Source organism: Sorex fumeus, unplaced genomic scaffold, assembly GCF_029834395.1.
Source record: "Sorex fumeus unplaced genomic scaffold, SorFum_2.1 ptg000019l, whole genome shotgun sequence".
Lineage (NCBI taxonomy): Eukaryota > Metazoa > Chordata > Mammalia > Eulipotyphla > Soricidae > Sorex > Sorex fumeus.
In genome coordinates, this window is record NW_026606076.1 from 38088944 (window position 1) to 38114755 (window position 25812).

Here is a 25812-nt window from a genome sequence, read left to right on the forward strand (position 1 = left end):
CAGAACAGCCCCTCCCAGCCCCTCCCCTCCCAGCCAACCGCCCACCGCACGCACCTTGTTCTCGAAGTTGTACTTGCTGAGGTCCCGCGACTCGGTGGCACGGCGGTCCCCGTGGGTCAAAGCCCCCTGCCCGGAAGGACGGAGGCCGTGAGCCGAGGCCCACACTGATTCCTGCACCCAGCCCGCGGCTCGCCCCGCCAGCTCACCAGGCTCTCCAGCCTCTTGGCCACGATGGAGGCGAACCTGCGCTCCCCGGCCAGCTCGGAGATGAGGAAGACATACTCGGGCGCCGAGACCTGGTTGGACCGGTGGGTCCGGCCTGCAGGCGGGAGTGAGGGGAACGTCAGGGTCCAGGGGACAGAGTGGACCCCAGGGCCCCCGGAGAGGGAGAGGAGGGATAGAGCGGGCTGATGGGAAGGGCTAGTGGCGGAAGGTGGGGACAAGGAGGGGCTGGGCTGGGGGAAGGGCCAGATGGACATATCAGTGGGAGCGGATTGATGGGGCCTAAGGGCGGTGGGCGGAGCCACAGAGGGCGGAGTTAGTGGGAGCCACCCAGGTGGGCGTGTCAGTAGGCGGGCCTGTAGAGGGGTGGGCCAATGGGAGGCCTACGGGCAAGTCAGTGGGTGGGGCGTGGTGGGCGTGGCCAATGGGTGATGGGCGGGGCGGAGGGCCAATGGGCAGGGCCCACAGTTACCGAACTGCTGGATGGCTCGGTCCGCACTCCAGGGCAGCTCCAGTGTCATGTGGACCCGGCGCCGCTGGTTCTGGACGCGGCGGTCGGCTTGGAGGGAGACACCGGAGCTTGTGGCCTCGGAAATGATGGCCACGAGCTAGGGGGGCACAAAAGGGGGGGTGACCGGTGAGGTGAGAGCCACCCGCTCCTCCCGCCCCATGTGCTCACAGGGTCCTGGGATGTCATGATCCTCTTGGTATGTAGGGGCGGGGGAGCGTGGGGCTGCATGGGGGCTTGAAGGGTATGGAGTGACCCAGTGGGCGCTGTCCCCTACGTGTCCTCCCTGCCCATGGGGCCTTTATGCTCACCCCCACGTACCTTCTCCCCGCTCATAAACCGCTCCTTCTCCCTGAGGTTCACGTGGTCGATGGACAGGCCTTGCTCTGCCCGGGACTCGAAGGTCACCGTCCCATCGGGCCTGGACACCACGCGGCCCTTCCTGCCGGTCATCTGTGATCACGGGAGAGCAGGGTAAGGGGACCAGCCCACAAGGGGGGAGGTCCCACCTTGAGGCAGTCGTCAAGTGTACAGCGGAGGGGCGCCCCCTCGGAGCTCACCTCAGCCACGCACTCGGGGCCCCCGAGCTGGTCAATGAGCTCGTCCAGGGTGTTGACCGGCAGCTCCCGGCCCAGCGCCCGCACCTTGTCCAGAAGGTCCTGCTTCAGCTGTTCTATCCGCTCCAGGACACCAGGGCCATGGGGGTCCCGCTGCTGCAGGGGCCCTGTGGGGGGCCAGGTGGAGATGCTCAGGGGACCCACCAGCTGCCTGGCCCAGCCCCACTGGCCCGGGGCACAAGGAACAGGAGCCCACCGTGGGCTGTTACCCGGTGAAATCACTTTTAGTACAGGGCTCCCCAAGACCAGCTCCCAACAGCAACGGCACAGGCTGGGATGACCCCAAAGGGGCGGAAGGTTGGGGCCCACACCACCACCTGGACAGTGCCTCAGAGGGGGTGGGCAGGAATCTAGAAGGTTCTGTCCCCTGAGGGTACGTGGACGGGGCAGGGGACTCACCGCGGTCATCGGCAGGGAGCCCAATGGTGTCCACAATGACAACATCGTCGTCGACCAGCGACTCGGGGGACGAGTGGAAGTCGCTGTCCAGCGCCACGTCTGACTCAGTGCTGCTGTCGTCGCTCACGCGGATCACACCGCCCACCTCGCACACCAGCCGGGTGGCCTTGGTCCCGCGGCCCCGCGGCCGACCTGCAGGGACGCCGAGATCAGGGCGGCCCCGCTGGGTGCCCTCAGGCCTCAGGGGTCACAGGTTCAGTGTCGCCAAGTCCCTGTGCTTCTCCTGGGAGTGGGACATACCCAAACCCCCCCTGTACCCCAAAGGTGAGCGTCCCCACGTGGGGGGCCTGAGCTCTGCCCCTGCCCATCTGGGGGGTGTGGGGCAGGTATGGGGGTGATTTACAAGTCAGTCTGGGAAGGGCAGAGATTGGGTGTGGACATCCGAGGGAGGGGTGGGGGTGGGGGGGGTCACACGTACGTTTCCGCTTACAGCCACCTCGGTCACGCTTCCTTTTCGTGGAGGGAAAGTGCTTCTGAATGAGGGACAGGAAGACGCCTCTGGAAGGGGCAGAGGGGCACAGTCAGTAGGGGATGGACACACGGGGATGGGACAGACAGGGATGGGGACACAGGAATGGGGGGAGGGCTTCCAGAAGGGAGGGGAAACAACCACACTGGGACACTCCCCACGGTGGCTGGGGGGTGCCCAGCCCTCAACAGAGAGTCTCGGGGACCCCACAGGCCGGCCCCCCAAATCCTCTCTCCAACTCTGCTGACCGAGGTCGCAGGGCCGGTTGTATGAGGGTGGTGGGGGGCGTCTCTTGGACGGAGGGGGCCTTTCCCGGCCAGCTGGTCCCCAGGGAAGGTGGCCAGGGACACAGAGCCACTCACTCAGCGGCTGAGACGAAGCAGTCGAGCTGGCCCTCCTTCTCGTCCAGCACCTCACGGGTCCGCGCCTCGCCGGTGGACTGCAGCCCGATGACCACACACTGCAGGGACCAGGGTGGGGGCGGCCACACGAGTCAGGTCCCGGCTCTGGGCACCCACCCTGGTCCCTGATGCAGGGGTGGCCTGGGTTTCTTGCCTTCTTCCTGCCTGCGGCACGATGGGGCACCCGGCCCCGCCCCGGGCAGGAAGGCCAGCTGCTCACCTTGCCCCGGGCCAGCTCCTGGCGGGCCAACGCCACCAGCCGCTGCACCTTGGCAGCGACACACAAGTACTTGAAGAAGCGCTGGTGCGCCGACCAGAACTGGCCCCACAGCGACTTGCGGGACTCCAGGCCGATCCAGTCGGCCGCCTGCTGGAACACGCCCAGGGCCTCGGCCCACTGCAAGGAGACAAGGGCCAGGGCCAGGTCACTGCAGTGCAGAGCCTCAGGGCCGGGTGAGATCAAAGGGTTGCCTGGGCACCGTCTCGGATGGTTGGGCATGGGGGGCGGGGAGGGTGGCGGGCCGCACTGGCGCTCTCAGACACCTCCCAGAAGCAACTTTTTGTTCTTCCCTGGCAGTGCTCAGGGCTTATTCCTCATCTGTGTTCAGGGATCTCTCTTTGAGGTACTCGATGGGGTGCTAAGGTCAGCTGCGTGCAAGGCAAGCGCTTTTATCTTCTTTTTCATTGGGGGGTTTGGGCCGGCGGTACCCCTGGCTTGCTCCAGAAATTACATCTGGTGGTGCTTGGGGCATTATACAAGATGCCAGGAATCGGACCCCAGGTCAGCCATGTATAAGGCAAGCGCCTGCCCTGCCTGTGGCTCTGGCCCTGAGGCTTGAACTTCGGCCCTTGGAGCCTTCTCCCTGGCCAGCCCGGGTAATATCTTTTTGGGTGGTGCTCAGGGACGACGCCGGGTTCTGGGCTCAGGAGTGACCCCTGGTGGAGCTCCAGGGAATATGCAGAGTGAGGTAGGGGGCGGGGCTTAGCAGGGCTTACCCCTCACGTGATTTCTTGGCCCCATACTATCTTGGGGATAGGGACCACACTCAGCAAAGCTCAGGGATCGCTCCTGGTGGGAGACCCTCTGAGGTGCCAGGGATCAAACCCGGTGTCGGCTGTATGTCAGGCAGACTACTGTTCTAGACTTCCCAGGAAGATTTTTATTTTCTTTTTTCTTTTTTGGGCCAAACCCAAGTGTCCTCAGGGCACCAAATGGAGGTGTCAGGGATAGGACCCAGGTCAGCCGACCCCATCTTTTTTTTTTTTTTTTTTTTTTTTGCTTTTTGGGTCACACCTGGCATTTCACAGGGGTTACTCCTGGCTCTGCACTCAGGAGTTACTCCTGGCGGTGTTCAGGGGACCCTATGGGATGCTGGGAACCGAACCCGGGTTGGCCGAGTGCAAGGCAAAGGTCCTACCCGCTGTGCTATCTCTCCAGCCCTACCCCCAGCCTCTGTCTTTAAGGAGAGATGTTCCAGGTAGACTGGGTGAACTGTGAGACATGGCTCAGGCTAGGAAAGGCACAGGGCGTGCCCCCTGGCCCCGGGCCCGACCCGGGAGGGCTCCTGGGACAGTGCTCCTCACCAGCAGGGCGGCGCGGTTGTAGATGCGCTCGAACGAGGGTGGCAGCGGGATCTCCTCGATGCGGAAGGTGACGCCGGAGAAGCTGAGCTGGCGCGCGATGTACATGCCGCTCACCTTCATGTCCATGGCCACGATCTCCATGGCGCCCACACCCCTGGAAGGACACGGGGGAAGCAGGGAGGAGCTGCCTCAGCGCGGAGGAATAGCAGGGCCGACCCCCCACCCCAGGGATGGCGCCGCGCTGGGGAAGGGGCCATGCTGTCACCAGAGGACAAGGACAGCGGACGCAAAAGTTCCGGGACAGCAAGGGGTGCGGGGAGGGGGGACACGGACCCCTCTCCCCTCGGATGGCCACGCCCCGCACCCTGATCCCCGTCTCCGTCACTCACCTCTTCTCGATGGCGTGCAGGAATTCGTCGAAGGTTCGGAAGGGTGTGCCCTCGCCCCAGATGCCCAGGCGGCTCATGTAGATCATGTTCCGGGGCTCAGAGGCACCTGGGCACAGGGGGTGGGAATCGGTTAGCCCCACCTACGGGGCACAGAGCTCCCCGGGTTTAGGGGGCAGAAACCTCCTTAACGGAGGGGCTCAGGGGCCCCTGGGGAAAAGGGGCAGGAACCTCCGCTAGCCCCACCCACCCAGGCTCAGGGACCCCCCTGGGCAGAGGGCGGGAACCTCCGCCAGCTCCACCCATCCAGGATCTGGGAACCCTGGAGAGGGCGGGAACCCGTTAGCCCCGCCCACACAGGGGCGCCTGGGCAGAGGGGGCGGGAACCTGTGTCAGCCCCGCCCACCAGTTAGGGGTGGGCTCAGGCAACTCTTCAGAGCCATCAGGCTCCCAGGACGCGGTCAGCAGGGGAAAGGGCAAGTACTCGGGGGCTGCAGCTGGGGTGCTGGCTGGCATGCGGCCAGTGGCCTCCCACCCGGCTCCCCCCCTCACCAGTGGCGCTGGCGTACACCACCCTGGCCAGCGGGAGTTTGCTCTGCAGGTCCAGCACGGCCTTGCCCATCTTGGTGGAGCTGGCGTTCTTGGCTTTGTGACACTCGTCGAACACGATCTGGGCAGCACAGGTTAAGGACTGGACTGGAAAGTGGGCCGAGCCGGGGGGGGGGGGGTGGGGGGTCTGGACCCAGGGGTGGGAGAAGCCAAGGGAGTGTGCATGGACAAAACTATACTGCGGAAGAGACCAGGCAAAGGTCGGGGGCTGTCAGGTCGGCGCTCAGTGTCGCAGGGAGGCCATCTCATTGCTCTCTGTTGTTGTTAGTTTGGGGGTCACACCTCGTAGTGCTCAGACCCAGGAGGCACTGCACTCAGGAATTACTCCTGGCAGTGCTTGGGGGACCTTATGGGATGCTGGGGATCGAACCCAGGGTGGCCCCATGCAAGGCAAGTGCCCTGCCCACTGTACTTTCGCTCTAGCACACAGGTGATCTCATTGTGGGGTCAGTGTGTTCAGGAGTAAGCCTAACACCCGTGGAACTCAGGTGCCTAAACCAGGGTCAGCTGGCAACATCGAAGCTCTCTGGCCATAGGCGATCTCATTTAAAAGTCCCTGAGCACGGAGCTAGGAGTAACCCTTGAGCGGCTCCTGGCGGGGGGCTGGGGAAATTGCTCAAAGGACTGAAGCAAGCTCATGCCTGTGGGAGACCTGGGTCAGATTCTTGGTACCAGGGGCTGGAGCAATAGCACAATGGGTAGGGTCTTGCACGCGGCCGACCCGGGATGGATCCCCTGAGCACCGCCAGGAGTAATTCCTGAGTGCAGAGCCAGGAGTAACCCTTGTGCATCACCGGGTGTGACCCAAAAAGAAGAAAAATAAAAAGATTCTTGGTATCACACAGTCCCTAGAGCACCGAACTGGAGAAGCCATAGGTATTGCCAGGTACGGCCCCCCCAAAAAACTGCAAGTTTCAGAAAATCATATCTCCTGGGGCCTGTTCTGAAACAGGGAAAGTGTGGGATGCTGAGAGAGTAGAAGGAGACAGAGTTAAAAGCCATTTTCCAAGTTCCTTGCTGAGAACATGGCACCCGGAAGCAGAGCCTTCCCGGGCTTCAGAGGGCACCCATGTAGGGCCTCAACTACATGGTCCTGGTGCACCTCACACATGTGAAGGCTCAGCCGACCTGCCGGTCATCTGTTCTTGGGCAGCAGGGAACAGGCTGGGAACTGGGACCCACTTCTGTAAGAATGAATGAGGCAGGGCCAGAGCGATCGGAAAGCAGGGAGGGTGCTGGCCTTGCACAGAGCCAACCCGGCACCCCAAAGGGTCCCCAAAGCACCACTAGGAGTGATTCCTGAGTGCAAAACCAGGAGTAACCCAAATCATTGCCAGGTGTGGCCCCAAAACAAAATAAAGCACAAAAACAAATGAGGGGAAGCCCTGTGATCTCCCCAGGGACCACAGCGGCGGCTAGAAAAGTAAATATACCTCGGATTCGGGGCAGGAGAATAGAAAACCATATGGCAGGAGGGCAGGGCAGGGGAATCACTTTAAAACTGGGTGCAGGGCATCATCCTCTGCTAAGTGTATCCCCCAGATGCACCCCACCAAGGGCAAACCCCTGGGTTCTGAAGCCAGAATCTTCCACAGGCAACGGGTGTGTCATCTGCATCACATGGGCAGTGGACAGGAAAAGTTCCCCAAGGGGCAGTACAAACTCCCGCCCCCAACCGTTAGGAGGCACAGCACACCAAGTTTTCATTCAAGAGGGAGGCGAACCTGGCACGTGGCCCTCTGGGTATGCGGCCACCCTGATCGGGTGGACCAGGGTGCGTGGGGTGGGACGGGCCAGGCAGGCGCCCTTGAGCCCCCACACCCCACCCCCGCCAGAAGGCACTTCCCCGAGCCCCGCGGTGGCACGGTGGTCCCCGCCCCCGGGTCTGTGGTCACGAGCCAGGCTCACTGGAGCCGGGAGGCCCTGCCAGACCTCGAGTAGCAGATAACTACCCTCAGTTTGGGTGAACCTCGGCCCAGAACATTCCTGCAAAGGGAAGGCCTTTGGCGCTGAGAAATTCCAGGACAGAGGTAGCTGGGGCAGGCCCCGCCCCTTCTAAGCCCCGCCCACCACCACAGGCCCCGCCCACCTTAGCGGCTCCCCCTTCCCAGGCCCCGCCCCTGTCAGACTCCAAGCCCTAACCCAGGCCCCGCCCTCCAGCAGTACCAGGCGCCTTTTTTTGGTGGGGGGGGGTTCACACCTGCAGTGCTTAGAACTTATTCCTTCCAGTCCTCGCCCCTCTCAAAGGCTCCATGTTCCAACCACAGCCCAATCCCAGCGACCCCTCCTTTTACTGGCAGGGACACACCTGCAGACCCCCCTGAAAGGCTCCCCTCCCCGCGCCCCGCCCCACAGCCTCGCCCTCCCGGCCTGGCCCTCGCCCCCTCCTTGGTCAGGATACCACGCCATCGAAGGCCTCGCCACACCACTCCAGGATCTGCCGGATGCGCGTGCGATGCTGCCCGCCGGCCTGGCTCTCCCCGATCAGGGCGGAGTAGGTGGCGAAGAGGACGCCCTCTGAGGTAGTGTTGTCGCCGTACTTGATCTGGGGGAGAGGCGCGGGTGTGGGAACGGGCCGGCCTCTCCTGGGGGGTGGGGGAGGGCAGAGCGCGCCCACCCACCTTGCTCAGCGCATGCACAGCGATCCCGGGGGCCTCGATGTCCCGCAGGTCGCGCTCCGCATCGTACTTGAGGTCGTTGGACACGCTGAACCTGGGGGGTTGTGACCGGTGGGTGTCACGGCCCCGGGCCCCGGCGCACGCCCTTCCCTCTGCACCGCCTCCCACAGGCAGCTGGGCGCTCGCTCACCATAGGGACTTCTTCCTGCCCCGCAGGTAGTTCTCCAGGATGACCCCAGCCACAGTGCGGCCCTTGCCCACGCCGGCCCCGTCACCGATGAGGAAGCCAGCCCGCTGCCCACTGGGGAGCAGGACTTCGTGTTGCTGTGGGCCGAACGACGGAGGTCAGCGCCTTGGGTGTGGGGCAGGAAAAGGGCTGCCCCTGACGCCCCCGCTCCCCAGGGCTCCCCTAAGACCTCCGGTGGGCTGGGATCGGGAGAGACCCCGGGGCACCTGGCAGGCGTAGGTGATGGCCTCCAATTGCAGGGCTGACAGGGCCCCATTGTCCGAGGTGGGCAGGGCAAGGGTGTACGTGATGTCCGGCGGGGGGACGCTGGACAGCGTGCTGGTTTCCACCACGCGGTCTGGGTGCTGCTTCCCAATTTTGGCTGCAGGGGCGAGGGCCAGAAGATGGGTCAATGGGCGGGCCAGGATCGAGGGGGCGTGGTCACCGGGGCGTAGCAATGCAGCGTGTGGGCGTGCCCAAGGCCTTCAGGTCAGAAAGGGCTGGGGCCAGGATTGGGGGCGTGGCCATAAGGGGCGTGGTGATGCCTTGTGGGCGTGGTCAAAACTCTGCCAGTATAAACTGGGGGCTCGGTGAAGGGTGAAGCAGTATGTGGGCGTGGTTAAGACTTCAGCGTCTGAGTGGGCCAGGTGAGGACTGAGGCCAGGGGGGTTGAGTGGCCTCAGCAACACTCTGCCGCAGACAGACCTGAGGTCAGAAAACCCTCCAGGTCCGTACCTCCTGGTACAGACGCTCAGTGGCTCTGTTTGAGCCCAACACCTGTGGCGTCCACTCTGCATTAGTGGAAGATGGGGCGCAGGTGCGGGGCTGGGCGGGGTCCCCGCTCCACTCACACTTGGAGGGCACGTAGTCCGAGTAGGTCTCCGTATGGCCCAGCTCTTCGGCCTCCTCCTCCTCGGGCTCTTCCTCCTCCTCTGGCTGACTCTGAGACTGAATTGGGGGCAGGGGGTGGGGGAGGGGGGCATCAGGCAGTCTGCCTCCCTGCTGGAGAGGTGGGGTCCCCCACAGGGCCTTTCCCAGCACCTGTTCCCACAGCTGTAAAGGGGCGCCAGCCCCCAGCAGGGTGGGCGGGCCGGCTCACCTGGTAGCTAGGATGTGGGGTGTTGGGTAGGGAGGGGACAGTGTCCTCTAGTCCTGGGAAAGTTCCACTGGGCAGGTACAGCTGAAAGGGGTAAGAGGGAGTGAGTCTGAGCGCCAGAACATAGGTGGGGGGCCCGGCCCACTGCCGCCCTCATTCTGCTGGGGTCCCACTGGTTCTGGAGGCCAGCCCTGTGGGGCCTGGGGCCAGATCGCGCATGCCGGGTGCTCAGAGTGGAAGGATGCTCTGGGAGCATCCGGGGGAGGACTGGACGAAGCAGCAGGACTCTCGGGGGGCCGCAGCCTTGGGTGGGCTCAGCCCTCTGCCCAGGTCTGGAGTTGCCCCCTTGCATAAGGCCACTTGCAAGACAAAGGCCAGGAGACAAAGGAAAGAATGCTTCCGGTCCCCGGTCCCCTAACGCACCCGCAGTTAGCCCAAGATCCGAGATCCGAGACCCCGGAGGGCTGGTCTCCAGCCTGGCCCCCCAACATGCCCGCCAGGGCCAGGGTTCCTGAGAGGGAGCAGGAATGTGAAGGTTGGGGACGGGGGCTGGGGCAAGGAACACGAATGAGGAGGAGACCCAGAAACCTCTGCTCTGCCCTGCTTCTTTTTTTCTTTTTTCTTGGTTTGGGGGCCACACCCGGCAGTGCTGAGGACTTACTCCTGGCTTAGCACTCAAGATTCGCTTCTGGGGGCTGGAGCCATAGCACAGCGGGTAGGCCGTTTGCCTTGTACGCGGCCGAACTGGGTTCGATTCCCAGCATCCCATAGGGTCCCCCCGAGAACCGCCAGGAGTAATTCCTGAGTGCATGAGCCAGGAGTAACCCCTGGGCATCACCGGGTGTGACCCAAAAAGCCAAAAAAAAAAAAAGATTCACTTCTGGTGGTGCTCAGGGGACCGGTTTTGCTTTTTGGGCCACACCTGGAGAGGCTCGAGGGGGCTGATTCCTGCTCGGAGCACAGGGCTCACTCCTGGTGGGGGCTCAGGAGGGACCCGATGTGGGCCTGGGGATGGAACCCGGCTTGGCCGCGTGTGAGGCCCGCGCCCTCCCGGCTCGTCCTGGCTCTCAGGCCCCCTCCCTCTTTTAGACGGGAGCAAAACAAACAAGCCAGCGGCTTCCTGGAAGGCTGAGTCAGGGCAGCGGGCGGCGGGCATTGGGTTTCAGAGGCCCGGGCCGTCCAGCCGCGGTGCCCCTGCGGCGGCGTGGGAGATGCCCATATGGGCTGCCAAGGGCTGGGCGGTGGCGGGCCCCATGCTGGGCTGAGTCTCGCTGTCCCGGGGACCCAGGCACGGGGAGGGAGAGAACAAGGGCTCTGAGGCTCCTGGGGGGGTGGGGGGCATTGGTACCCGGGAGTATGTGTCCCCCAGAAGTAGGAGGGGAGGGGCTGACACCTCGGGAGGGGGGGACTGAACCCCCCAGCGTCTGGCTGGCTAGAGGCTTCCGGAAAGGCCTAGAAAGACCTTTGTGGGTCCGGCACATGGCGGGGAGTGGGAGTGTGGCTCACCTGGACCCCCATTGCTCAATAGTGAGCTACCGACACAACTCTGTAATGACCCCCCCTTGGACCCCTCTGCAGAGCCGCACTCCCAAGGCCCCTCACCCCGGGGCACACTCCCCCATGCCCCTTCATGCCACCTCGAGATAGGGCCCCCCCAACTGTACCATCCCATGATTTAAGGACCTTTCTGGGCCAATCTAGGCTGTGGGGACCCCTGAGCCCCCTTTCAGGGTTACCCCATGCCTTAGGGGCCCTGCCCCACCATCTGTACCCTCCTGTGACTCGGGGACCCCCTCTCTGGGCTGCCCCGTGCCTCTAGCCCCGCAGGTAATGGCCGTGTGGCGGAAGTTTGCTGGAGCTGTGCAGATCCCCCCCTCGCTGGACTCTGGGGGCCCCTGCGACCCTCAGGAGCAGCCCCTGTGAGAGCAGGGGTGAGGGTCCCCGGGGGTGGGCTCCGCTGAGGCTGACCTTGTCGGGGGCTGGGGGTCCGGGGCTCACAACGTCCCAGATGGTGGGCACTTGGCTGAGGCTGTCAGCGGCGGGGAAGTCGGGCGTGTCGGCGATGTCGGACAGCGAGTCCACGGATGAGGAGAAGATGGAGGCCGTGGCCAGGTCTTCGAAGTATGAGTCCTGCAGGATGCACAGGATGAAGCGGATTGTTTTGGGGGGTCCCCCAGAGGTCCCCTGAGAGTACCTCCCAGGCACGAGGTGAGGAGGCGAGGAGAGCCCCCTCTAGTCCCCCCACTCCAGCATGGTTAACAGTCACCCCCAGGCCAGGCCAGAGGTGGGCGTGGGCATGGAGGGGGTGGGCAGAGCTGACCGGCTGAGGACCCTTGAGACACGTGTGTGGGGGGGGCGCACACTTGTAGCCCGGGGTCACATCTCTGAAGTCCACATTGGCCTGACCCCCATATCCAGCTCGGACACCTTCCGGGAGCCAAGTGGGAATGGGGGAGGGGCAGGGAGTCCCCTAGCATCACCCCAGTCCCCCGTTTCCCAGGGCTCAGAAATCCTGAATGAACAGTGACAGGGACATGGGTGTGGAGGCAGGAGGGGGGGTCACAGGTCAGGAGCAGGTGCCCCCCTAGGAGTGACACGTCTTCCTCCCACCCTGTCTGGGCACCCCTCTGGGACCCCTCCGGCCTCTTTGGCTGGGGGAGGGTGCGGCTCGGAGGCGCCAGTGCTGCAGCAAGAGTCACTGGCCACCAGGGGGCGCCATGCTCCCTGCTCATGGCCCCTTGGCCCCCCTCATGGGCAGGAAGGCACCCCCAGGAGTCTCTTTGGGGGCCCTGGGCTGGTGGAGGGAAGGACGGGACAGGGACCCCTGGAGAAGCACCTTGACACCCCCTGGCCACAGCCATAGGTCCCTTGGGGGAGCAGGGTGTCAAGGTGCCAGGTGGGGGTGGGCCCACTTTGGGGGTGCAGGCCTGTTGCTGCCCTCGGGGTAGCACGAGGCGGAGGCGGCCCAGCTCAGGTGTGGGACCACACTCAGAAAGGTGGCGGGGGGGGGGGCCTGGGCGGAGAGGGTGCAGGGAGGAAAGTGTCTGCCCACATGTGGCTGACCTGGGTTCGACCCCGGCACCCCACAGGGTCCCCAGAGCCCCACCCGGAGTGACTTCTGAGCACAGAGCCAGCAGCAAGCCCTGAGCATCGCTGGGTGTGCTGCAGGGACCAGCAGGGACCTCCAGCCTTCTGCACGGTGAGGCGTGCAGAGAGGGGAGCTGGAGCACCCCCCAATTCGATCATGGCGGCGGGGACAGCGCGCCGGGACACCATGGGAGAGACGGGAGGCCACGGGCCGCCTGGGCGTCCCTCGCACCCCCCTCCCCAGTGATGACTGCTCACTTCTGTGGTTTAGCGGAAGATGAAAAGGGGGTGGTCTGCAGGGCCCCCCCTCCCCGCTAGCATCCGAGCACGGGGTCCCAAGGTGCAACTCGATCCTGGGGACCCCCGTTGAACTGCGAGGTTCCCGCAAGGGGAGATGGGGCAGTACCCGTGGTGCTCTGGTACCTACCTATTAGGGGGTGCTGGGCACGCAGTGCACGGGACTGGGGGACACAGAACCCCCCCCCCCCCGCCCCTCCAGCTACTCCCTGATGTCTCAGTCCCAGGTCTGGGCCCAATCGGGTGGAGTGCGAGAATCACCCACCCTCCCCACTTCCAGCAGCCAGCAGCCCCCCTCCCAAGAGATTCAGTCTGAGAATTGTCTCCACGGGTCCCCAGCACCCCCAGTCCAGTGCTGCCTTCCCCAGAAACCCCAGACTGCAGCCCTGCCCCACCGGCGGGCAGTGCCCCCACCTCGAGGACCTCCTGTCCTCTGTCCCCAGACCCCCTGGCTGCCCAGAGACCCCCTCAACCAGCAGCCCGGACTGTGGCAGCTCCAAGCTGCTGCCCCGCGGAGAGACCCCCCACCCCACCCCACCCCACCGACCCCCTGCAAAGCGCTCCCACCTGCCCTGCAGGAGCTGGCGGGCCGGCCAGGTGGGTGTCTCCACCTGAGCCCCGGAACCCCGCCCACCCCATCCCAGGTCCCGGGATCCTGGCCAAGTCCCACACCCCGTGCGCAGCGCGCGCCCGTCCGGGAGCTGGGCCCGAACTTCGGTTGGGGGCCGCCCTCCCCGCCCACCCCCACCCCCGCGCCCGGGAAGCGCCCGCCTGGCTCCTGCCCCCCGCACCCCGGGAGCAGGGTGCGCCCCGCCCGCGGCCCCGGGAGTACCTGGTTGAGAGCCGCGAAGCGCAGCCACCAGCCCGCGGGGGCCGGGGCGGCGGGGCCGGGGCCGGGGCCGGCGGGGTCCCGGCCGGCGGGGCCCCGGGCCGGCGGGCGCGGCTCCCTCATGCTGGCTGCCTGCAGGGCCCGGGCGCTGGGGCGGCATTTACATGTGGGTTAGTCACCGCCGGCGCCGGCTTCCCGAAGGCCCCGCTGACTTTCAGGAAATGATGCCTCTGCCCAGCCGGGCTTACCGGCAGCCTCGCCGCCTTACGGTACGGGGCGGACCGGCCGCAGGGGCCGCCCTCCGCCCTCGGGGCGCACCCTGCGCGCCCGCCCGGGGGAGGGGAGGGGGCAGGGCCGCGATCGGGCTCCCGGGCTGCAGCCCCCCAGCCCGCCAGACCTCGACGGCTCCGGATGGGGTCTGGGGAACCCACCACGCGCGTTATCCCACGGGGGGGGGGCCCTCCCAGCCCAGTCCCAGGAAAGAGGCCCTGCCCACGCCCAGCTTGGCCTGCCTCCTGTCCACCCCAGAGCCCAGGGCTGCAGCGGGCCCTGGTGCCCCCATTCTCCCCTGCACCCCTCGGCTGCTGCCAGGGGTGGTCCAGGCCCCCCATGGTGCCATAAGCCCCACCCCCACCTCGGCACAGCTGCAGACACAACCGAACTGCCCCGGCCAGTTTGCACCGGCCAGAGGGGACAGAGCAGCGGGAGGGGTCCCCGCGGGACCCCCCCGCAAGTCTGCTGCAGGAGTGCACCCCAGAAAACCCCTCCACCCCCACAGTTCCCACGCCCCCACCACCCCAAAGCTGGGCAGGGCCCCAGGGTCCCTCGGAGCAAACTCGTGTGTGCCCTGCAGCTGTGACGGGGAAGGAACGGGGTGCTGACCCCCGCCCCCACATAGATGATGATGCAGTCACAGCCCAGGAGGCTCGGGGAGAGCAGCGGAGCCCTGAGGCGCCCTCCCCAGGTGGGGTCCTGGGAAGGGAACCGTCCAGAAGGGCCCCTGCATCCTCGGGCAGGAAGTGGGTCTGGGGGCGCTGCGGGAGGAGGGGACGGGAGCCGCGGGGAGGGCTGGAAACTTCTGGAACTGGCCAGAGGCGGTGGGCGCCGGCTGCTGCCCGACTGAGTGGGCGAGCGGTGAGGTTTGCGGACACCGGCTCAGCGGCTAAAGTGTCACCGCCAGTGACACTTGGACGAAAACACCACAGCCACCTCCAGTGGCTGCCCCCCACAGTGAGAGACTCAGGGGAGGTGGCCTGGGGGCGTCTGAGGAAAGGAGGGCTCCTCTCCCCAGGGACAGTCACTGCCCACGGGCCGACCACGCACTGGCTCTGTACCAGGCGGCCCCGGCAGGTTAGAGGTGGGGGGGGGGGGCGACAAGGAGGGTCCTAGGGGATCCCTGGTCACGGGGAGACGGAGCATGGGGGGCACCATGCGGGGGAGACGTGCCCCAGAGAGCTATGGGGTGTTTGGCGCTGGAAAGCTCCCCCGGGCCCAGCGGGCTGCTGGGATGTCCCGGCGCGAGGGTGCGTGTCCCTCTGTGTGACCCCTGGGAGCTGGGCCAGGCTCTGGCAATGAGGCTGGAGGACTGGGGGGCGAGGAGAGGAGCTTTGGGGGCCCAGCCCTCGACACCCAGACACCTGGTGCGCCTCTCTGGGTGTGTTGTTTCAGTACCCACAGTCACAGCCCCCTCGAACGTTATGTTCTATCAGGTGGAAGCTCACAGCCCCCCCCCAAAGTTCTCTGTGCCCAAGGTGTTCCGCTGTCGGGCTCTGCACTCAGGAGGGGCCGAGCCCCCCAAACCCGCTCTCTGCAGGGCCCTCGCCCAGGCCTCCCTGTGTCCCACCGCCACCCCCTGGTCCCCCCCCTCCCCACCGACTTCCTCAAGAGAACCCTCAGGGCTCCCGGCCCTGGGCACCCCGCACCCCACAAGGAAACTGCAGAGGTGAAAGGTTGAGGTGCCTGTAAGTGCTGGGTGGCGGGCGGCTCCCCAGCCCTGTCACCTGCCGGTTCCCTTCCCTGTCCCTCTCCCAGTCCAGTCCGGCACCTGCAGCATCTCTGCGTCCCCTGTGTGGGTGGGGGGGGGAAGGTCACATGGAGCAAATCCAGCCCCAGCTCGACCTGGCCCCTCCCACGCCGAGGGAGTCTGACACGTGGAGCAATTCTGGGGGCTCCTCAGTACATCTGACTACTGCCCCTGTCTCGTTCTAGAACATTCCATCATCCCCAGAAGGAAGCCTTGAATCAATCCCCCCCTCCTGCCTCTGCCCTATACCCACTTCCTCTCCACGAAGGAGGGGGCCTTTTCTGGATGTCTCCTTCACAGCTCCTACCCTGGAGGTGGGGGGGGGCTCTGGGTCTGGTTCTCTGAGCAAACCAATGCCCCCGCAACACCCCCCCACCAAAAAATCAGGACAACACAAACCCCAGGCAGTGCTCCTGGGCATTGCATGCTGCAGGCCCCCACCCCACCCTGGGGTTGAAGAGTAAGAGCCCCTCCTGGAGAAGTGGGGGTGTGCTGGGAGGGGCTCTCTGGCCCCCACCGTACTCTGCGGCTTTTTTTTTTCTTTTTTGGGGTCACACCCGGCGAGGCTCAGGGGTTACTCCTGGCTCTGCACTCAGGAATTACGCCTGGCGTTGCTCAGGGGACTCTATGGGATGCTGGGAATCGAACCCGGGTCGGCCGCGTGCAAGGCAAACGCCCTACCCGCTGTGCTATCGCTCCAGCCCAACTCTGGTGCTGCTCCCACTCCTTGGAGCTGCAGGTACAGGCGGGTCTTCCCACTCTGCCATGTTCCTGCCTGCTGTGGCCCTGGAACCCATGTGCTGCCCTGCAGGTCTGAGTCCTGGGGCAGGATCTGAGCCGCCTGCCTGGTACCCCGTGGGCCTGGCACCGCCAGGGGTCCCTCAAGAGGGCAGAGCCAGGTCAGGCCAGACATGGGTGGGTGTGACCGTCTCTGGCTTCCTCCAGCCTCCCCAGCCTCCAGCACAGAGTGAGACGCCCCTACCCCCCTGCCGGTTGAAGACTTTGGGGGGGGGACGTTGGGCCCCCGGAGCCTGGAGCGTCTGCCATCTAGGGGGCCTGCAGTGCTCCGGCAAAGTCCCTTCAGCACGTGGGGTGCAAGGCCCAGAATGGGGCGTCTTCGTGCTGTTTTGGCTTTTGGGTTGCCCCCGGCAGTGCTCAGGGCTGACTCCTGGCTCTGTGCTCAGAGATCAGTCCTAGTGGTGCTTGGGGGACTCTATGGGGTGCCGGGGATCGAACCCGGGTGGGGCGTGTGCCAGGCAAGCGCCCTCCCTGCTGTCCTATTGGTCGCTCCAGTGTTTGCCGTGGTCCCGACATCTGACCAGGTGTTGGGGTGTCAGAGGCAGGGCTGGGGTTTAGCAGACTAGACAGATGTGTCCTGGGCCCAGGCTCCTGAGGGGGGCAGCAGCGTAAGGGACCAATGCGCATCCTTACGGGGTCCGCCCCCAGGTCACCCCACCCCCCTCTCAGCCCTGGTGAGAGTCTCTTGGAAGGCCCCCCCACCTGCGAGGGCGGCCAGCGGGGGCGGTGGGCAGCGCCTGCAACAGGTGCTTCGTCCCCCCCACCCACCTCCATGCTCCCCCCCACCCCCCAGGACAGGCGGCTCTGCTCCAGGGGGGAGGCAGGCCTGGGCTGCTCTTTGCCCGCTGAGGGAAGCCCCCCGGGATTCTCGGCTGAGAAGCCGCGTCGATTCTTGGCAGAGCCGGGGGCAGGCGGGTGCGGCGGGCGGCATCTGAGAGCCAGCCGGGGAGGGAGGCCGGGGGCAGGCGGCCATGGAGGGCAGCATCCAGAGGGGCCTGGCTGGGACATGGACACCTGCCACCCCCGTGCGCCTGTTCAGAAGGCTGGGGGAGGGGGAGGGGCACAACGGGTCCCCAGATGGGGGTGGGGACAGAATAGACCCGGGGTGCTGGAGCGATAGCACCGCGGGGAGGGCGTTTGCTTTGCATGTGGCCGACCCGGGTTCGATTCCCAGCATCCCATATGGTTCCCCGAGTACCACCAGAGGTAATTCCTGAGTGTGTGAGCCAGGAGTAACCCCTGTGCAATGCTGGGTGTGACCTCCCCCCCAAAAAATGAAGAGACACAGGGGATGCTGGAGCCATAGCACAGCAGGTTGGGCATTTGCCTTGCACACGGCCAACCTGGGTTCGATTCCCAGCATCCTTTGTGGTCCCTCGAGCAACGCCAGGAGTATTCCTGAGTGCAGAGGCAGGAGTAACCCCTGAGCATCGCCGGGTGTGACCCAAAAAACAAAACAAAACAAAAAAATAGACACAGGGGCCTGGAGATACAGGACAGCAGGGGACAGCAGGGGACAGATACAGGACAGCAGGGGACAGTACTGGCCTTGCACGGAGCTGACCCAGGTTCCGTTCCAAGCACCCTTCAGGGTCCCTGAGCACCACCAGGAGTGATCCCTGAGCACAGAGCCCCAAGTCATCCCTGAGCGCCCTGAGCAGCTGTGGCCCCAACGGAAGGTCCCCCTGAGTCTCCAGGACCCTAGGTCTCTCTGCTCTGACCCCAGGGGGCTACTCCTCCGTGTCTGTGCACAGGCAGGGCTATTGGGGTCACCAGAACGTTCGTTTCTGTGTTTCCTGTCTGGGAGTCGCACCAGGCTGAGGCTCAAGGGAAAACCCCCAGTGTGGTGCTCAGGGGGTACCAGGGAGCCAGGTGGTATCAAGGATCAGACCTGGCATGAAAGGCCTGCACCCCCCACTCCTCCTGCCCCTCCCCCGCCCCACTAGAACATTCCCAGCCCCACCTGTCACCAACCACACTGCAGAGACCCCATTTCCAAATGGATCTGGGGGGCCCTTGGAGTCACCTGCTACTATGGTGCCCCCCTTCAAACTTCACGGGGCCACAACACGTCCTCTGCCCCCTCCCCACACCCCCCATGGTGGAACTGGCCTGATGCAGCCCACTTGCCCCCACTCTGGAAATCGAGGCCCTGGACAGCCTCTAAATGGTGTGTGCACGGTTCTGTTTTGGGGGAACCTGTACCCACACCAGAGTCCCCCCAAGCTGGCCACCTGGTCTACTCTCCTGCCCAAGAACTGACACTCAGGCACTATTTTTTTGTTTGTTTTGGGGCCACACCTGGTGATGCTCAGGGCTGACTCCTGGCTCTGTGCTCAGGGATCAGTCCTGGTGGTGCTTGGGGGACCCTATGGGGTGGTGGGGGATTGAACCAGGGTCGGCCGAGTGCCAGGCAAACACCCTCCCCACTATCCTATCGCTCTGGCCACTCAGGCTGTGCAAGGAGTTCTGGCGAATGCCCAGAGGGTGCTGGGGGGGCTGTGTGTTTCCCCACTTTTCCTTCCAACCAGAGCCTTAACATATGGGGCTGGGGGTGGAGAGGTGCTTCCGGGCAGAGCTGGCCCTGCCCGCGCCCCCACAGGAAATCGGAGGAAGTAGGTGGGGGTCTGGTCCCATGGTGGCTTGTTTCAGCCTTGGGGGTCAGGAGGCATGTCTGCCCGCCACACTGACCACACGTGATGGAGAGAGACAGACGGACAGACAGAAGCCAGAACATGAGAACAGGTCCACCAGCCAGAGATGGGGGGCCAAGACCTGGGCAGAGCGAACCCTGGGCCCCAGGCTGACACCCAGGACACACACACACACACACACACACAGTGACAGGGTCACCGGGGCAGCCCCGTCCCCCACAACACAGCCTTCAACCCAACCCTCCTGCGGCTGGCCGACACCACCACATCAGATGAGAAAGGAGGTGAAAAAGAGCTCCTGGCACCCCCGTCAGGCCGCCCAGAACTCCCTAGACCACCCAAGCCCACCCGGGAGGCCCCCATGTCCTACCTGAGGAAAATCGGTCTTTGGTGGGAAGCTGGGGGTGGTGGATGCGGGGCTGAAGCTGGTGTCCAAGTAGGACTGGCCGACGATGAAAGGGCTGGGGGACAGGGGAGAAGGTGGGTGTGTGTGTGGCGGGGCGCCAGCGCTTGTCCCCCTACACATACACACACACACACACACACACACATGCACGCACAGGACAGAGGCCACCTGCTCACCGCCTGAAGGAGGCGCAAACTCTGAAGACTAGGGTTGGAACAATAGTACAGCAGGTACAGCATTTGCCTTGCACGCAGCCAACCCGGGTTCGACTCCCAGCATCCCATATGGTCCCCCGAGCACCACCAGGAGTCATTCCTGAGTGCAGAGCCAGGAGGAACCCCTGAGCATCGCCGGGTGTGACCCAAAAAGCAAAAAAAAAAAAAAAAAAAAAAGAAGAAGCCAAAGCAGAAAGGGGATGTCCACAGGGGCCAGCCAGAGGGAGCTGTACTCCCCAGCTAATCTTCAGAGTTTTATTTATTTATTTTTTTGGGGTCACACCCAGCGATACTCAGTAATTACTCCTGGCGGTACTCAGGAGACCATGTGGGATGCTGGGAATCGAACCCGGGTTGGGCCCTACCCACTCTGCTATCGCTCCAGCGCCAGGCTTTTACTTCCTCGGGGGGTTTTGGAGGAGCACACCCAGTGGTGCTCAGGGGCTGGCTCTGTGCTCAGGGCTCACTCCTGCCAGGGCAGAGGGGAACTGTACGTGGAGGCAGGGATGAACCCAGGTGGCCGCATGCTTCGTCTCCTGCGCTGTTCCTCTGCCCGGAAGCACCTCTCCATCCCCAGCCCCATATGTCAAGGCTCTGGTTGGAAGGAAAAATGGGGAAACACACAGCATGCACATGGCACACACATGCGCGCACAGGCAAACACACTGAACATGGGGGCTGGAGCAATAGCACAGCGGGTAGGGCGTTTGCCTTGCACGCGGCCGACCCAGGTTCAATACCCAGCATCCCATAGGGTCCCCTGAGCACCGCCAGGAGTAACTCCTGAGTGCAGAGCCAGGAGTAACCCCTGTGCATCGCCAGGTGTGACCCAAAAAAGGGAAAAAAAAAGAATTTAAACACACTGAACATGCACACAGGTGCACAAACATGTACTCAGACCACGCACACACTTACTGGCTTTGGCTGGAGAGGGCTGGGTAGGAGGTCTGGAAGCTGGTCCACCAGGGGCAGTGCAGGACGCCATGCTGGAACAGACAGGGTGCAAGCCATTGGCAAAGGGCGCCCTGCGACATCTACCCCTCTGGAGGTGACCCACACAAGGGTGACAGGGAACAGGAAGATCACGGCAGAATCCCCAGGGCCAGCATGGTGACCCCTGTACCCCAACCTGGGGGGCCCTCAGAACCCAACCCCTGGGACCAGAGCCGTAGAACGACAGGGAAGGTGCTTCCTTTGCACGCGACCCACTTGGGTTTGATCCCCAGCACCCCATAGGGTGCCCTGAGTGCCGCCAGGAGTGATCCCTGAGTGCAGAGCCCGGAGTCAGCCCTGAGCACCTGCTAGGTGTGGCCCCAAAACAAACAGAAAGAACCCAACCCCTCCCCATGGAGTCTGGCTCACCCCAAGTCCCTTGGCCTGAATTTCACTCACAGCCTGAGGGCTGGGGCTGGGTTAGAGCCCCCCCACACACCCCAATTCTAGAATGTAGATGCCGCAGGACCCTCTGAGAAAATGACTGCCATCAGGGAGAAAAAGTACCATTGTCGGGGTCCCCAGGGGCCAGAGGGACTGCCCCCAGCAGGGGGTCCTGTCCCCTGGGCCATTCAGGGGGCTGAGGTGGGGGGAGCTCCTCCCAGCTCTCACTTTCAGCTCAGCTCGGCACCCCCACCGGCACCCCCACGGCGGCAAGTCTGCAGCTGGTGGGGGGCAGGGGAACCGCCGGATGCAAGTCCCGAGGCGGCCACTTCCTCCATCTCGGCCAGACTCATTACCGGGGAGCTGGCCCCAAACCAGCCGCTGGCCGGAACCGCCCAAGCCTCGCTGCACTGTGCGCCCAGGGAGGAACCGGCCTCAGTTTCCCACCACCGCCCCCCACAGGGCCAGCTGTGCACCCCACCCCGGAAAGAGGGGAACCGCGCAGGATTCGCCAAACTGTGTGATGACTCGGGGGGGGGGTAGGTTTGGGGGCGGGGGGGTGAGGGGACAGAGCAGCGCAAGTCACCCCACCCCCCACCCCGCTGGGGAAGCCTCAGGAAGGAGGCACAGCCACCCACAGGGGGTCTGAGAGCGGGTGGGGACTCCCCAGGAGCCCCCACTTGTCCCCAGAGCCCCAGCCAAGTGTCACTTCCGCACTCAGCCCCCGTCCGAGGGACAGAGGTTCTGCAGGGACATGAACTTCTCCAGGTACTGGGCATTTCCAGAATCGTGCAGAAGCAGAAGAAAGGACGAATCAAACGAAGGACTAATCAAGCGAAGCAGCTGCGATTGGTCCGGCAGCCAATCAAAGGCACCCAAGCCCCGCCCACTATGGGACCAGCCAATCCAAGCCGGCCACAGAAGTTCCTGGGGGCAGGCGGAGGCGGGGCCTCTGCCTCTTGAAGTCAGACCCCGTGGGGCAGGATTGGTCCAGCGAGAGAGGCTGGTCCCAGGCAGCCAATCGGAGCCTTGCTTGAGAGTTCCCACTGGTAGTCAAAAGGGGAGGCACTCAATTGCCACCGAGGAGGGCAGCTGACTCTGGCCAGCCAATCCGAGTCTTCCTTGGGATTTTGGGGGCGGGGAAAAGGCTGGACTTCTAGGGCTGTGGCAGGAAGGGCCCCCCCCAACCTCAGGTGAGTCGACCTTGGACGATGCTCTGCCTTTGCATCACAGGAAAGCGATAGGGTGGTCTGATAAAACTCGGGACAGCTCTCGACACTGGCGTCTGAGAGACTGCAAATATTCTTCATTGTAAGGGCACCCGTGGAACGTGTGCTAAGAAATCACTTGTGTTTATGTGAAACTTCCTGTTCCCTGCACATCTGCAGGTCTGTTTGTTTGTCTGGGGTCCACACTCCGCAATACTCAGGACTTACTCCTGGCTCTATGCTCAGGGATCACTCCTGGTGGCCACTTGGGGAATCATATGGGGTTCTGGGGACCCAACCCAAGGCAGCCGTGTGCAAGGTGAGCACCCTACCTGCTGTGTAATCTCTACGGACCCGCCCCCCCTTTTCTGTGGGGGTAGGTCACATCTGGAGGTGCTCATGGGCTACTCCCAGTGATTCTCAGGGAATCAGGTGCCGGGGGATCAAATTCAGGGGTCCTATGTGCAAAGCCCATGCCCCAAGCTATCCCTGGGGACCTGTGCACCCCCCTACATCTTCATGTGCTGAGACCCAAGCAACCCCAGGAGACAGGAGGGGGGCTGGGTGTGTGTGCCCCCCGCCTCCCCTCTGCCCGCACTGGGGGTGTGTCCCCTCAGGGTGCCGCACCTCGGTCATCACTCCCCAGAGCAGCTTCCCTCCCCTGCACAGGGCTCTAGGTCCCCCCTGTGCCTCCCACCCCTTCAGTCTCCCCCCCAGCCCACCCAGGTGCCAGGCATCGACCTGGGTTCCCCTGAGGGGCACCTTGCCTGCAGGATGATCACCCAGGTCTACCGAGTGCTATTTTGGAAGAACCCCCTGGGACCAATCCTTGAGGCACAGGAAACACGGCAGGGCTATTTATAGCAGCAGCATTGGCAAAGTCCCAACGGCCCAACAATAGGGAAATAATTAAACCAATTACAGGAGCGGAGAAGGGCTCCCGGGGAGGAGAGGCGGGGTGCAGGGCAGACGGGGTACACGTGCGGCCACGCGGACAGCACAGGAACGCGGGGACACGGAGGAAGCTGTGTCACAGGTGGGAGCCCGGTAAGGTGCAACCGTGGCCCCCAGGAGGCTCTCAGTAGCCTCCCAGTCCCCATTCTGCCATGTTTGGGCCCTGCGGGGGTACACTGGGCAGGGTTGCATTTCTGGGGCTCAGATGCTCCCAATATCCCTTTCCAACCGGCTGAGGGGACGTGGGGCCCCCAAGCCCAGGTGTCCCCTCAGGTCCTCCTGGAAGGCCCAGGGTTGCTTCCCTGTCTGTTGCTTCATGCGTGTGTCAGTGTATGTGACTGTGTGTTGAGCGTGACTGTGTGTGTAGAGAGTGTGTGCGACTGTGAGTGTGTGATTATGTGTGAGTGTATGTGCAAGTGAGTGTAGGTGTGTGACTATGAGTATATGTGCAAGGGTGTGACTGAGTGTGTGTGCAAGTGTGTATGTGACTGAGTCACTGTGTTGTGTCTGAGTGTGCATGTGTGAGTAAATGCTTGTGAGTGTGTATGAGTGTATGTGACTGTGTGAGTGCATGTGTGAGTGTGTGCGTGTGTATGTGAGTGTATGTGTGTGACTGTAAGTATGTGTGACTATGAGTATACGTGCAAGTATGTGCCTGAGTGTGTGTGCATGTGTGTATATGACTGTCACTGTTGGGAGTGTGCATGTGTGTGCTTGTGAGTAGGTGTGAGTATGAGTGTATGTGACTGTGTGAGTGCATGTGTGAGCGTATGTGTGTGTGAGTGTGCGTGTGTGTGTGCGTGTGTATGTTTGGGTCACACCAGGTAGGGCTCAGAGGCAGCTGCTCTCAGCTGATACTTGGGGGCTGTTCCTGGTAGTGCTTCAAGGACCATGTGGTGCCAGGGATAGGAACCAGGGCTCCCACCTGCAAAGCCTGCACTCAGCCCTTCAGCCATCTCGATGCCCAGGTTCTAGAATGTTCTTTCCTTTTCTGATGGGGCCTCCAGTTATTTCCTGATCTCAGGAGGACTGACTCCCCCCACAGATGGTTATTATGTTTTGTTTGTTGTTGTTTGGGTTTTTGTTTTGTTTTGTTTAGCTTTTTGGATCACACCCAATGATGCTCAGGGGACCCTCTGGGATGTCAGGGATCGAACCCAGGTCAGCCACATCCAAGGCATATGCCCTTCCTGCTGTACTATCACTCCAGTCCCCAGATGGTCATTTTGTTTCTTCTGTCTTTGTTTGAAGGAGTTACTCGGCAGTCTTGGGGGTCCAGGGTCAGCACGCAGAGTGCACTCAGCCCCTGTTAGCTGCCCCCTGGTCCCCTTTCTGCTGCTTCTGGGACTTCATCTCAAAGATCGAGGCTTGGGGAGGGCGGTGAGGTGTAGAGTCACCCTCAGAACATGGGTGGCACCCAGCATCCAGAAAAAAAGTGCACTGATGAAAAAGGGACCTTTGCTGCTTGCTCGGAAGGGGACCCCCAGGCCATGCCGACAACAGGAGAACGGGGTGCCGGGTCCAGGCTCAGGAGGCCGGTGGGGGGCTGAGTCACCACCCTGGGTTACGCTGTCAGGAAGGATAGAGATCACTGGGCCCTTGTCCAAACCCGCAGAGTGTCCAGCACCCAGAGTGTCCAGGGCACGCCAAGTGGCAGCCCTGGGCTGGGGGTCCTGCTGGCAGTGAGAGGGGGAGGGGGGCCTCTGGTGCTTTACCAGGAAACCTGGGCCAGAAGGGGAAGCGGCCGAGCGGCCAAGCAGACCCCATGTAGGGCAGCGCCACGGTGGGTCCCTGTGTCTCTGCGACCATTGCCAAGTGAGCCTGATGGCTGGGTGGGAGGGACTGGAGTGTGGGAACCCCAGCAGGGTCCCTCCCCCAAGGCAGGGGCGGGGGAGTCCAAGTGCGGGACCCTGGGCTCCATCCCAGACTCTGCCAAAATGAAAGAATATAAAAACTGGGCCCAGGGGTTGGAGCGACAGCACAGTGGGTAGGGCATTTGCCATGGCACGTGGCCAACCCAGGTTTGATATGGTCGAACCCAGCATCCCCGATGGTCCCCCGAGCACCACCAGGGGTGATTCCTGAGTGCAGAGCCAGGAGTGAACCCTGTGCAACACCAGGTATGACCCAAAAACAAAACAAAACAAAACCTAAAATCCGGGACCCGCCAGAGTGATAGCACACCGGGGAGAGTGTCTTCCTTGCATGCAGTGACCCGGGTTCGATCCCTGTAACCCATGTGGTGCCCCAGTTCATACCATGAATGATCCCCAAGTGCAGAGCCAGGAGTCAGCCCTGAGACCACCCGAGGTGTGACCTCCCCTTCCCCCCCAAATAGTGGGGGCCGTGGGACCTGCCAGGTCAGGAGGGCAAACACCCCTCCCCCCAGGATCCCAATTGTGCCTCCCCGAGACACAGACCCCCATGCTGGCTGTGTGCCCCAGACAGCCCCTGATCCCAGCTGGCGCGGCTGCCCGCGGCCGGTGCTCACCTGCACACTGGCCCCGCAGAGTGGGGGGGTGCCATACAGGACACTGCCCGCCGGCGGGGGCTCGGGCGGAGGGAAGTCCCCATCCATGGCGGCCCCTGGCAGCATCGGCGCCTCCGCGCCCGGCCTCTATCTGGGTTTTTTGCTCCGCGGCGGCGGCATCATGACGACCTGGGGAAACACCGCGGGGGGGCTGCGTGAGGGGGCGGCTGGGAGCACCCATGGGGATGGGAGCCCCCCCCCAGGGACCGGTCGCCCCCCTCCCCCAGGCCAGATGGGGT

General features: G+C 63.7%; 1 protein-coding gene across 1 annotated transcript in view; it reads right to left on the minus strand.

The window, feature by feature from the left end:
- SBNO2 (strawberry notch homolog 2) overlaps positions 1–25812 on the minus strand; it is a 37003-nt gene that overhangs the window by 4018 nt on the left and 7173 nt on the right. The window contains exons 2-23 of the mRNA XM_056112764.1: positions 25535–25702; positions 20420–20490; positions 19254–19344; positions 11164–11325; positions 9199–9279; positions 8951–9047; positions 8327–8481; positions 8064–8197; positions 7877–7967; positions 7657–7800; positions 5199–5316; positions 4650–4755; positions 4261–4414; positions 2897–3073; positions 2638–2735; positions 2225–2304; positions 1747–1938; positions 1291–1454; positions 1052–1183; positions 695–830; positions 207–319; positions 55–126 (exon numbers count right to left, since the gene is read on the minus strand). Of these exons, the coding sequence (XP_055968739.1) occupies positions 55–126; positions 207–319; positions 695–830; positions 1052–1183; positions 1291–1454; positions 1747–1938; positions 2225–2304; positions 2638–2735; positions 2897–3073; positions 4261–4414; positions 4650–4755; positions 5199–5316; positions 7657–7800; positions 7877–7967; positions 8064–8197; positions 8327–8481; positions 8951–9047; positions 9199–9279; positions 11164–11325; positions 19254–19344; positions 20420–20490; positions 25535–25639 (2673 nt within the window). The 5' untranslated portion in view covers positions 25640–25702. The remainder of the gene's footprint in view (positions 1–54; positions 127–206; positions 320–694; positions 831–1051; positions 1184–1290; positions 1455–1746; positions 1939–2224; positions 2305–2637; positions 2736–2896; positions 3074–4260; positions 4415–4649; positions 4756–5198; positions 5317–7656; positions 7801–7876; positions 7968–8063; positions 8198–8326; positions 8482–8950; positions 9048–9198; positions 9280–11163; positions 11326–19253; positions 19345–20419; positions 20491–25534; positions 25703–25812) is intronic.